Raw genomic sequence first — 12,457 nt, 5'->3', positions numbered from 1 at the left:
CTTATATTTTAATAGATAGATAGATAGATAGATAGATAGATAGATAGATAGATAGAGCATGGACCAGAAAAAAAAAAAGAAAATAAAAACTGGTAATGAGTTTTCTAACACTACAGCTTAAAGAATTAGAAAGAGAACAAGAAAAGCCCAGAAAAAGTAGAAGGAAGGGAATACTAAAGATCAGAGCAGAAATAAATGACATAGAAACCAAAAAAATAATTGAAAAGACGAATAAAACCAAGAACTGGTTCTTCAAAAGTATAAACAAGATTGATGAACCCTCTAGCCAGGCTCACAACAATACAAGGAGTGAGGACCCAAATAAATAAAATCAGAAACAAAAGAGGTGAAGTAACAACTGACCCCACAAAAATACAAAGGATTATAAAAAAAAATAAAATAAAAATACTATGAACAGCTCTACTCCAACAAACGGGACACCCTGGACGAAATGGACATATTCTTATAAAAATACAACCTTCTAAAACTCAATCAGGAAGAATCAGAAAACCTAAATAGGCCAATAACTGCTGATAAAATTGAAGTAGTAATGAAAAAAAAAATTACCCAGCAAACAGAAACCCTGGTCTGGATGGATTCACAGGAGAGTTTTACCAAATATTCAAGAAGAACTAACACCTCTACCTCTCAAACTATTCCAAAAAATTCAAGAGAAAAGAACACTTTCAAACTCTATGAGGCCAGCATCATCCTAATTCCAAAACTAGATAAAAACACGGCAAAGAAAGAGAACTACAGGCTAATATCTCTGATGAACATAGGCATTAAAATCCCCAAAATAATTTTAGCAAATACAGTAAACATATCATACATCATAACCAAATGGGATTTATTCCGGGGATGCAAGGTTGGTACAATATTCGCAAATCAATAAACGTGATACCTCACATAAACAAACTGAAAGACAAATACTACATGATCATATCAACAGATGCAGAAAAAGCTCTTGACAAAATTGAACAACCATTTTTGATAAAAACTGTCAGCAAATGGGAATAAAGGGAGAGTATCTCAACATCAAAAGGCCATATATGACAAACCTACAGACAACATCATACTCAATGGGCAAATATTAAAACATTTCCCCTAAGAACAGGAACAAGACAGGATGCCCTCTTTCACCACTCTCAGTCAAAATAGTTCTGGAAGTCCTGGCCATAACAATGATACAAGAAGAAATAAAAGTAATCCAAATTGGAAAGGAGAAATAATGTCTCATTATTTACAGATGACATGAGACTGTACATAGAAAACCCTAAAGACTCTTTCAAAAAAAATACTAGATTTAATAAATGAATTTGGGAACATAGTAGAATACAAAATTAACACCCCAAAATCCATAGCATTTTTATACACCAATAGAGAACTCTCAGAAAGCGAAACCTAAAAAAAATCCCATTTACCATTGCAACAAAAAAAATTAACATACTTAGTAATAAACTTAACCTAGGAGGTAAAAGACCTGTACTCTGAAAACTACAGGATATTGAAAAATGAGGTAGAGGAAGAAGACATAAACAAGTGGAAGAATATACCATGTTCATGGATTGGTAGAATCAACATCATTAAAATGTCCATACTACCCAAAGCAATCTATAGATTTAATGCAATCCCCATTAACATACCAATGGCATATTTCACAGACCTAGAACAAACACTCCAAAAATGTATATGGAACCAAAGAAGAACCCGAATAACTTAAACAATCTTGAGAAAGAAGAATAAAGTTGGATGAATCAAAAGATCAGATTTCAAGTTATGTTACAAAACCACTGTGCTCAAAATAGCCTGGTACTGGCACAGGAACAGGCATATAGATCAATGGAACAGAACAGAGAACCCAGAAATCGACCCAAGCCACGATGCTCAATTAATATTTGACAAAGGAGGCAAGAGAATACATTGGAGCAGAGACAGTCTTTTTATAATAAGTGATGCTGGGAAAATTGGACAGGAACATGTAAAAAAATGAAACTAGATCATCAACTTACACCACATACAAGAATAAACTCAAAATGTAAGTCGTGAAACCATAAAAGTCCTAGAAGAAACCATAGGCACCAAAATCTCAGACATGTCTTATAGCAGTATGTTTACCAATAAAGCTCCTAGGGCAAAGGAAACTAAGTAGAAAATAAACAAATGGGACTACATCAAAATAAAAAGCTTCTGCATGGCCAAAGAAACCATCATCAAAATAACAAGAGAGCCCACTACATGGGAGAACATATTTGCCAATGATACACCTGATAAGGTGTTAATCTTCAAAATATATAGGGAACTCATACAACTTAACAAAAGAAAGACAAACAATCCAATATAAAAACGGCCCTAGCCGGTTTGGCTCAGTGGATAGAACGTCAGCCTGCGGACTAAAAGGTCCTAGATTCGATTCTGGTCACAGGCTGAAAGGTCCTAGGTTTGATTCTGGTCAGGGGCATGTACCTTGGTTGCGGCACATCACCAATAGGAGGTGCGCAGGAGGCAGCTGATCGATGTTTCTTTCTCATCGATGTTTCTAACTCTCTATTCCTCTCCCTTCCTCTCTGTAAAAAATCAATAAAAAATTTAAAAAATGGGCAAAGAACCTAAATAGACACTTCTCCAAAGGGGACATACAGAAAGCCAAGAAACATATGAAAAAAAGCTCAAAGTCATTAATCATCCACAAGATGCAAATCAAAATGAGATACTACCTCACACCTGGAAGAATGGCTATCAACAAATCAATAAAGGACAAGTGTTGGCGAGGTTGTGGAGAAAAGGGAACCCCAGTACACTGCTGATAGGAATGCAGACTGGTGCAGCCATTGTAGAAAACAGTATGCAATTTCCTCAAAAAATTAAAAATGGAACTCCCATTTGACCCAGTCACCCCACTTCTAGGAATACATATCCTAAGAAACCTGAAACACTCATCAGAAAGAATATATGCACCCCTACGCTCATAGAAGTCCAATCTACAATAGCTAATACTCGGTAACACCCTAAGTGCCCATCAGCAGATGAGTGGATAAAAAACTATCATACATTTACACATTGGAATACTATGTGGCAATAAAAAGAAAGAACTCTTACCATTTGCAACAGCATGGATGGACCTGGAGAGTATTATGCTAAGCGAAATAAGCCAGTCTCAGAAAGATAAGTATCACATGATCTCACTCATATGTGGAATCTAATGAACCAAATAAACTGATGATCAAAAATAGACACAGTTACATAACCTAGACCAGTGGTCGGCAAACTCATTAGTCAACAGAGCCAAATATCAACAGTACAACTGAAATTTCTTTTGAAAGTCAAATTTTTTAAACTTAAACTATATAGGTAGGTACATTGTTATTAACTTAATTAGGGTACTCCTAAGGCTTAGGAAGAGCCACACTCAAGGGGCCAAAGACCCGCATGTGGCTCGCGAGCCGCAGTTTGCCGACCACGGCCCTAGACCTTGAGTAAAAAGATCAACATCTTTATATCAAATCTGAATGTTGAAAAGCATATGAGATATCAATCTTGTGTCCAGGAGTAAAGTTTCAATTCTCCAGAATCCTGTGGTTCTTTGTTAAAAAACATAAACACATTAGAATTTTTTTGGCTTTTTTCATATGCTAAGGTAAAAGGATTCCAGCAGGTTTTTGCCAACAATTGACCAATAATATGGGACCAGGCCTCTATTTTCACTTCACCTATCTCAGGTCCAGCAATTCCTAAGGCAGATAGACACAGCCTTGAAAGAGATGGATTCTAATGCAATCACTGGTGAAAGCTTTAAATATCTATATGTAAATTACTTCCAAATTTAGATACCATCCAAGAACTATGTTCTGACTGCCAGGATGATATATTTATCTTCTTATATCTCCATTTAACACTCAAACCTAAACCATTCCAAATTAAAATCACAATCTCTCTCCCTATCAGTTCTTTCTCCAAGTTGTACAAATCAAAGATGGGGGAATCATCCTAGGCACTTTGTTCTCCCTATAACACATCCAATTCCTTTATACCACGTCTACTCAATTTTATCTCCAAAATAAATCTCCAATCCAGTGGTTCTCAACCTTCCTAATGCCACAACCCTTCCTCATGTTGTGGTGACCCCCCAATTTCATTGTTACAAATTGAACATAATTAAAGCATAGTGATTAATCACAAAAACAATATGTAATTATATATGTGTTTTCCGATGGTCTTAGGCGACCCCTGTGAAAGGGTTGTTCAACCCCCAAAGGGGTCGCGACCCACAGGTTGAGAACTGCTGCTCTAATCCATTCATTTCCATTTCTCTGCTATGGCCAACCCCAGTCCAAGTTACCATTATCTTCCATCTGCACTACTACAGTAAAATTATCCTATCTGGTCTTCCAATTTCCAATCCACTTATTTGAGCACACATTTGATTGTGCAATTCCTCTGCTTTAAAAAGCCTTAGAGTTACCTACTACATTTTCCTTAAATGAATATATTATCATGCCTCAGGAGTTTTTGCTACTAGAATATCTCAGTCTAGAATATATCCCCTTTCACTGAGTTAACCCCTACTCATCCTTCACGGTTTAACTCAAATGTTACTTTCTCAGAAAAGTTCTGCCTCATATCTCAATATACCCCAATTAAGTGCTCAAATTTTACCAATATCATTCACTTAAATTTATAAAATTGTAATTATATAGGTACTCACAATTTGTTCTAATAACCTACTGCGGCAAGAACCATTCATATTTACTTCCATATATTCACTGCTGAGCATGCAAATGGCATATTAAAAGGTGTTCAGTATTTGTTGAATGAATGAAATCACGTGGTATGACAAAAATGTGTGTACTTAATGATAAATAACATAACAAAGACACAAAGTATTTAAAAGAGTCAGATTAAGCTACAGATTAATTAAGACACTTCATATTTTAAATTAAATTTATATTGTGTTTACAGTAAATGATATATATATCCTGACAACCCTGCTTATTGTTTTATCCCAGAGCACACATGTCAAACTCACAGCCTACGGGCGGCAAGCAGGCCACAACGAATATTTTTGTGGCCCAGCCAATATAACGGTATATAAGAAACGTTTCAATAAAAATTTCATAACTTAATTTTACAATATCCTATTATACATAACTAGAGGCCCGGTGCATGAAAATTCATACACTCAGGGGGTGTCGCTCAGCCTGGTCTTCCCCCTATTGCAGACCAGGAGCTCTCAGGGTCCTAAGCCACAGTTTGGCCTCCCTCTGCAGGAGGCAACCAGCAGGGCAATCTGGGGACGGCACCAGCGAGCAAGTGGCCAGCCCTGCTGCCCGATACCCCCTCCACCACTGCCAGTCACCACCGCACCCCAATTGCCGTCCCCTCCCTCTGCCTGCTGGCATGCGCCTTGGTGGGCCTGGCACCACCCACTCGCCAGCCCCACACCCCGCTGACTGGTCGTTCTGCCATTCTATGATTTGAATATTAGGCTTTTATTATATAGGACAATGGTCAGCAAACTGCGTCTCACGAGCCACATGCGGCTCTTTGGCCCCTTGAGTGTGGCTCTTCCACAAAATACTAATTTCTGCGCATGGGCCATGAAGTTTCAATCACACTGTACGTGCGCGGCTGCACATGGTAATTTGCGGAAGAGCCACACTCAAGGGGCCAAAGAGCCGCATGTGGCTCGCAAGCCGCAGTTTGCTGACCACTGATATAGGAGGATTATTAATAACGAACTACGTTTGCTAATGACTGATTACTATAATCGTGTTGCATTCATTTCCCTCACGCACCATATGCGCAGGCGCACTGTTCTCTCCACTAATACTAGCAGCAAATATTAGCAGCCGATTGCCACGTCATTAGTCTTGGACTAACTTGTTCAGTATGCACAACAGGAAATATTTCGCATTCGGAGAACAAGAAAAATAGGTTTATTTGCGTTATGCTTACTAATTTGTGCAGTTATTCAGAATCTGGTAAGTTAATGTTCAAAAAAATATCAATTTTTATTAAAATGTTCTATTATTTTATGTTAATGATTACTCATTTATTTCAGCTCTTTGTATTCAGCATGTCTCTATCGAAATAAACCTACATTTCTATGAAAATTTAAGCGTTTGTTTTTTTGCAGCCCACATAAACTTAAACCTTGTTTATTTGGCCCGTGTTAGCCTGAGTTTAACATGCTTGCCATAGAGCAGTGGTTCTCAACCTTCCTAATGCCGCGACCCTTTAATACAGTTCCTCATGTTATAATGACCCCCAATTTCATTGTTACAAATTGAACATAATTAAAGCATAGTGATTAATCAGAAAAACAATATGTAATTATATATGTGTTTTCCCATGGTCTTAGGCGACACCTGTGAAAGGGTCATTCGACCCCCAAAGGGGTCGCGACCCACAGGTTGAGAACTGCTGCCATAGAGTATTAGCAAAGGGATCTTCCCAATGCACTATATTTTTATTCTGTTGCTCTTTTGCTTAAAAACCTGTAATACCCAATCTGACTTTTCACTATTTTCTTTACCAAATAAGTTCATAATCTGACAAATCATTCCTATCTAAAAACCCCTCTCTTCCAATTCCTTGTACTTGTAATGCCCTTCTCATTCCTGGTCCTTTAAATTCTCTCTCTCAGTCAAGTACCAAGCTAAATCTCTTTCTGCCTGAACTTTCCCCCAGTGATTTTAGGCTAAAAAATATTTTTCTAAAATGCTATGGTAACTGTAATTTGAATTATTTAGATAAAATGAGATATTCGTGTTTTTTAAATGTTTATTTCATGTGTATAAAAATATAACATATTTCCAACTAGAATTTTAACAGAAATTGTGTATCACAAATACTTTGCTTCCTTCTGTACTCCCAACTAGTGGACACTTGATAAATTCATAATTACCTCTCTTAGAAATAAAAAATCCCCAAGGTTAAGGCCAATGTTCTAACCTTAATTTTGCTGAGAGTTGACAAAATAACTTCTTACATATAGGAATTTAAAACGATGAAACTAGAATGCCTATTTCAAAAAGTGTGCTTTACCAGCAGATTTTGTTTCATTTCTTAAACAAAAATGGAGTTGGAAGAAACATAAAATAAAAAGTCTGAAGTCTACCGATACAGCTCTTGAGACAATGGAAACTAAGGAGAAAATAAGGGACTACATCAACATAAAAAACTTCTGCATAGCAAAAGAAACCATCAACTAAACAACCAGAGGGCCCACTGCATGGGAGAACATATTTGCTAATGTTATATCCAATAAAGGTTTCATCTCCAAAGTTTATAGGGAACTCACACAACTTAACAGAAGGAAGATAAACAATATATCAAAAAATGGGCAAAGGACCTAAATAGACACTTTTTGAAAAAGGACAAACAGAAGGCCAAGAGACATATGAAAACATGCTCAAAGTCAGTAATCATCTAAGAGATGAAAATCAAAACAACAATGAGGTACTGTCTCAAACCTATCAGAATGGCTATCATCAACAAGTCAACAAATGACAAGTGCTGGCGAGGATATGGAGAAAAAGAAACCCTTGTGCACTGCTGGTGGAATGCAGACTGCTGCAGCCACTGTGGAGAACAGTATGGAGTTTCCTCAAAAAATTAAAAATGGAATTCCCATTTGATCCAGTAATCCCACTTATATAAATATATACCAAGAAATCAGAAACACAAATCAGAAAGGATATATGCACCCCTATGTTCATAGCAGCACAATTTACAATAGCTAAGATTTGGAAACAGCTTAAGTGCCCATCAGCAGATGAATGGATTAAAAAACTGTGGTACAGGAAAACCAATATGGCAGCATAGGTAAACACCTGTACTTGCTGCCTCCCACAACCACATCAAAATTACAGCTAAAATACTGAACAACTATCATCCAGAACCACAGGAAAGCTGGCTGAGTGGAAGTACTACAACTAGAGAAGTAAAGAAGAAAACGCATTGAGACTGGTAAGAGGTATGGAGGCGCAAAACAGGCTGGCACCCAAGTGTGCCGCTTTTTTAATCAGGAGGGAGATACAAGCTCTAGCTTGCTCTGAGCTCCAGTGCTGGGCGAGACTCAGGGGGACCCAGACACATACAGGGAGAAATTGGACTGTCTGCCATCGGGGCAGGAATGCAGGGGCGGCTTTCTTCCAGACAGGGGTACTTGCAACGGTCATTGTTCCTGTGTTGCAAGGCTGACTGGCAGCCATTGCCGTTTGCTCTGCCCTGGAGATTCCCTGATACACTGCCCTACCCAATTTGCAACCCCACCCAAGCTGTGCTCAGTGGCTCTTGCATATGAATGGCCTGTCCATTCTCAGCCTAAAACCTGTCAAGCAAGCTGCAACTGGGACAGGGAGACCCAAAGCTATCAAAAGAAGGCCCAAGGCTGCACAAACAACAAGCCTGCCTTGATTCACAGCTGTGCCTCGTCTGGGCACTTCCAAACCCGATACAAAGAGGAAGAATCTGCAGATCTCTCTGTAGCTCCTACAAGGTAGATCCAGGCAATGGCTGACTTTGCACCTCCTTGGAGATCCAAGAGCCAGTGTACCCAGTGGTCAGTGCAAGATCATATCAGATTATAACTCTTCAATCGATAAGTGACACACTCAAGGGACAGATTCAGTGAGCACCAAAACCCCACTGAAGCAAGTCCTGCCCTATAAGGATGTCTCCTGAAGAGCAGCCCTCCCACTATAGTAGCAGCTAGTCCTCACAGCCAATTGCCCTGGAGGTCAATTCCTCCCAGTGATACCAACAGCAATCAAGGCTCAACTACAACAAGACTGTGTACACAGTCCACAAAGGGGTGCACCAAGAGTGTCCACCTCAGGTAATTGGGGAGGCTGAGCCACTGGGCCCTATTGGACACCTACTACACAAGGCCACTCTATCAATACAGGGAGACTTAGCAGCTACCCAATACATAGAAACAAACACAGGGAAGCAGCCAAAATGCGGAGACAAAGAAACATGTCACAAATGAAAGAAATAGAGGAAAGCAAAATACTGGATATAGAGTTCAAAACCACAGTTATAAGGTTACTCAAGAATTTTTAGACACCTCTGAGGAACTTAGTGAAACCTTCAAGGATCTTAGTGAGAATACCAAAAATATGGATAAGGACCAGTCAGAAATTAAGCATATACTGACTGAAATAAAGAATAATATACAGAGATTCAAAGTAGACTAGAGGACCCCAAGAATCAAGTCAAAGATTTTAAGTATGAGGAAGCAAAAAACACCCAACCGGAAGAGCAAAAAGAAAAAAGAATCCAAAATTATGAAGATAGTGTAAGGAGCCTCTGGGACAACTTCAAGAGTACCCACATCCGAATTATGGGGGTGCCAGAAGAATAGAGAGAGCAAGATATTGAAAACCTATTTGATGAAATAATGACAGAAAACTTCCCCTACCTGTTGAAAGAAATAGACTTACAAGTCCAGGAACCCCAAGAGAACCAGAAGAGGAATCCAAAGAGGACCACACCAAGACACATCATAATTAAAATACCAAGGGCAAAAGACAAAGAGATAATCTTAAAAGCAGCAAGAGAAAAACAGTTAGTTACCTACAAGGGAGTACCCATAGGACTGTCATCTGATTTCTCAACAGAAACTATGCAGGCCAGAAGGGAGTGGCAAGAAATATTCAAAGTGATGAATAGCAAGAACCTACACCCAAGATTACTTTACCCAGCAAAGCTATTATTTAGAATTGAAGGTCAGATAAAGAGCTTCACAGACAAGAAAAAGCTAAAGGAGTTCATCACCACCAAACCAGTATTATATGAAATGCTGAAGGGTATTCTTTAAGAGGAAGAAGAAGAAAAGGGTAAAGAGAAAAAATTATGAACAACGAAGTGACACCAAATACATATCTATCAACTAGTGAATCTAAAAATCAAATGAATAAAAAATCTGATGAACAGAATAAACTGGTGAATGTAATAGAATCAGGGGCATGGAAATGAAGCAGACTGACAATTCTCGGAGGGAAGGGGGTGTGGGGGGTGGCGGGAAGAGATTGGACAACGATCTTATATGCAAAGGGCAGGGGAAAAAAGGAGACATATGTAATACTCTTTGTAATACTTTAAGCAATAAAACAATTAAAAAAATAAATTAAAAAAAAAATTAAAAGAAGAAGATACATGAGCCAGCTTAGAGGAGGCCCAGAGTGACCCTCTTGCTCTCAATGATCAGGAAAAGGCAAGCTCTCTGGGAAGCCAAACAACCTCTATGCTTTGTTGTGTAGACAATAATCAAGTCAGGGACAATATCTTTAAACTGGGTTGTTCGCATTCCACTGAAGTCTGCTTTGGATTTGCGATTTCCAGGCTTGCTGTATTGTACTATGATTTTACTGAGATATAAATCAGATACAAATACTTGACATTCCCTTCTTTAGGAGATTAAAATTATGATTCATGATTGAATGCCAACAACTCTTGCTATGTTACTCAAGGTACTTTTTAAATAACAACATTTTACATTTGTATGTTTTATAGTGTCAGATTCATTATTCATAAGTGTGTTGTTTCTGTATGACTGTCTTGTTAAATTTCTGGAAAATGTGTCATTTCATGTTGCCAGTATTTTTATTCAATGCACATTTATTTCACCAAGCACTAATTGAGCACCTACTATCTTCCAAGCTGCTATCACCCTCAAACATGCTTAGTAAAGTTAACCAAAGTGTTTTTCCATCACAACCTGAGACAAATGGATCTATTAGATAATAAATCTCATGTCAATCACATTTAAAAAAAAAAGATCTTATATGCATATATGCAGTATCTATGGATGCAGATAGTGAGGTGATGAGAGCTTAGTGTGGGGTAGGAACTGGGTGGAGGGGAGTTATGGGGTGAAAAAAGAGGGACATCTGTAATCACCTGAACAATAAAGATTAAAAAAACTGTGGTACACCTATACAATGGAATACTATGCTGCTGTAAAAAAAGAAGGAACTCTTACCATTTGCAAAAGCATGGATGGACCTGGAGAGCATTATGCTAATTGAAATGAGCCAGATGGAGAAAGAAAAATATCACATGATCTCACTCATTTGTGGAATATAATGAACAACATAAAATGATGAACAAAAATAGATCCAAAGACATAGAAGCATCAAAAAGACTGACCAGCCCTAACTGGTTTGGCTTAGTGGATAGAGCGTTGGCCTGCAGACTGAAGGGTCCCAGGTTCGATTCCGGTCAAGGGCATGTACCTTGATTGCAGGCACATCCCCAGTAGGAGGTGTGCAGGAGGCAGCTGATCGATGTTTCTAACTCTCTATCCCTCTCCCTTCCTCTGCGAAAAAAAACAATAAAATATATTTTTTTTAAAAAATACTGACCAACTTCAGATGGAAGGCAGGTGGTTGGGGCAGGCAGTAAGAGATCAACCAAGGACTTATATGCATGCATATAAGCATAACCCATGGACACAGACAGTAGGGGGGTGAGGGCATGTGCTGGGGGGTGAGAACAGCTGGGGAGAGGTCAATGGGGGGAAAAGGAGACATATGTAATACTTTAAACAATTTTTTTAAAAAGTCTGAAATCTAAGAAGTACACCTACACATAAAAAGACCACTGTGTATTTTTTCTCTGCCATACATTTTCCTCTTCAATAGTTCTTATAAATTGTGTTTATTCCCTTCCAATCATGTCTTGGCACACTTATCGAAAACAAAATGAAATACCTTTTAAGCACTTAAATTTTGTAAATATTTGATGTTTAGAGCATAAACATTTCTAAATACTCAATCCAGTATTCAGTTCTTACCTGCAGTTTCTGATGTATTTGGAATAATTCATCATATATCTGATTGATCTGATATGGAAGTAAACTCTGCTTATTTGATGCTTTAGATGTTGGATAACTGACACGTTTCAAAGGAGAGTCACTTACATCACTACAACATTCAGTCCAATTTCTTGAATTTGAGGCAAAATTAGTTGGCCAGGCTACTGCTAAAAAGTAAAAGTTTTAAACTTTATTAATTTAGTTTTAAGTATTCACAGATAATCTTTAGGAAGAACTACTTTGAATATGAATTATAGTATCTTTTAAAATTTCAGGTAATATATGTGGAAAGGATGATACAGCAAAGGTAGTAAAAATGTCACATTTAGAAAATGTGGATGAAGACTATACAGAATTCTCTGTGATCTTTTGGCTACTTTTCAGTTTGAAATTGTTTCAATAATAGATTTTAAAGTGCACAAAAACACTCATCTATTAACTGTCTAGGTCACAGGGGTGGGCAAACTTTTTGACTCGAGGGCCACAATGGGTTCTTAAACTGGACCAGAGGGCCGGAACAAAAGCATGGATGGAGTGTTTGTGTGAACTAATATAAATTCAAAGTAAACATCATTACATAAAAGGGTACGGTCTTTTTTTTTTTAGTTTTATTCATTTCAAACGGGCCGGATC

General features: G+C 38.0%; 1 protein-coding gene across 6 annotated transcripts in view; it reads right to left on the bottom strand.

Moving 5' to 3' along the window:
- The window catches only part of CCDC138 (coiled-coil domain containing 138), a 201,566-nt gene that overhangs the window by 178,230 nt on the left and 10,879 nt on the right, over window positions 1–12,457 (bottom strand). For 3 of the 6 annotated variants that reach the window (XM_059688358.1, XM_059688356.1, XM_059688354.1), the window contains exon 5: window positions 11,804–11,988. In XM_059688358.1, coding sequence (XP_059544341.1) covers window positions 11,804–11,988 — 185 coding nt within the window. Of the gene's footprint in view, window positions 1–11,803; window positions 11,992–12,457 lie in introns of all 6 variants that reach the window. The other 3 variants (XM_059688357.1, XM_059688355.1, XM_059688353.1) reach the window with 1 other exon arrangement.

This window comes from Myotis daubentonii, chromosome 3 (genome assembly GCF_963259705.1).
Source record: "Myotis daubentonii chromosome 3, mMyoDau2.1, whole genome shotgun sequence".
Taxonomy (NCBI): Eukaryota; Metazoa; Chordata; class Mammalia; order Chiroptera; family Vespertilionidae; genus Myotis; species Myotis daubentonii.
The sequence above is the reverse complement of the archived record's forward strand: the minus strand, read 5'-3'. Positions and strand labels throughout refer to the sequence as shown.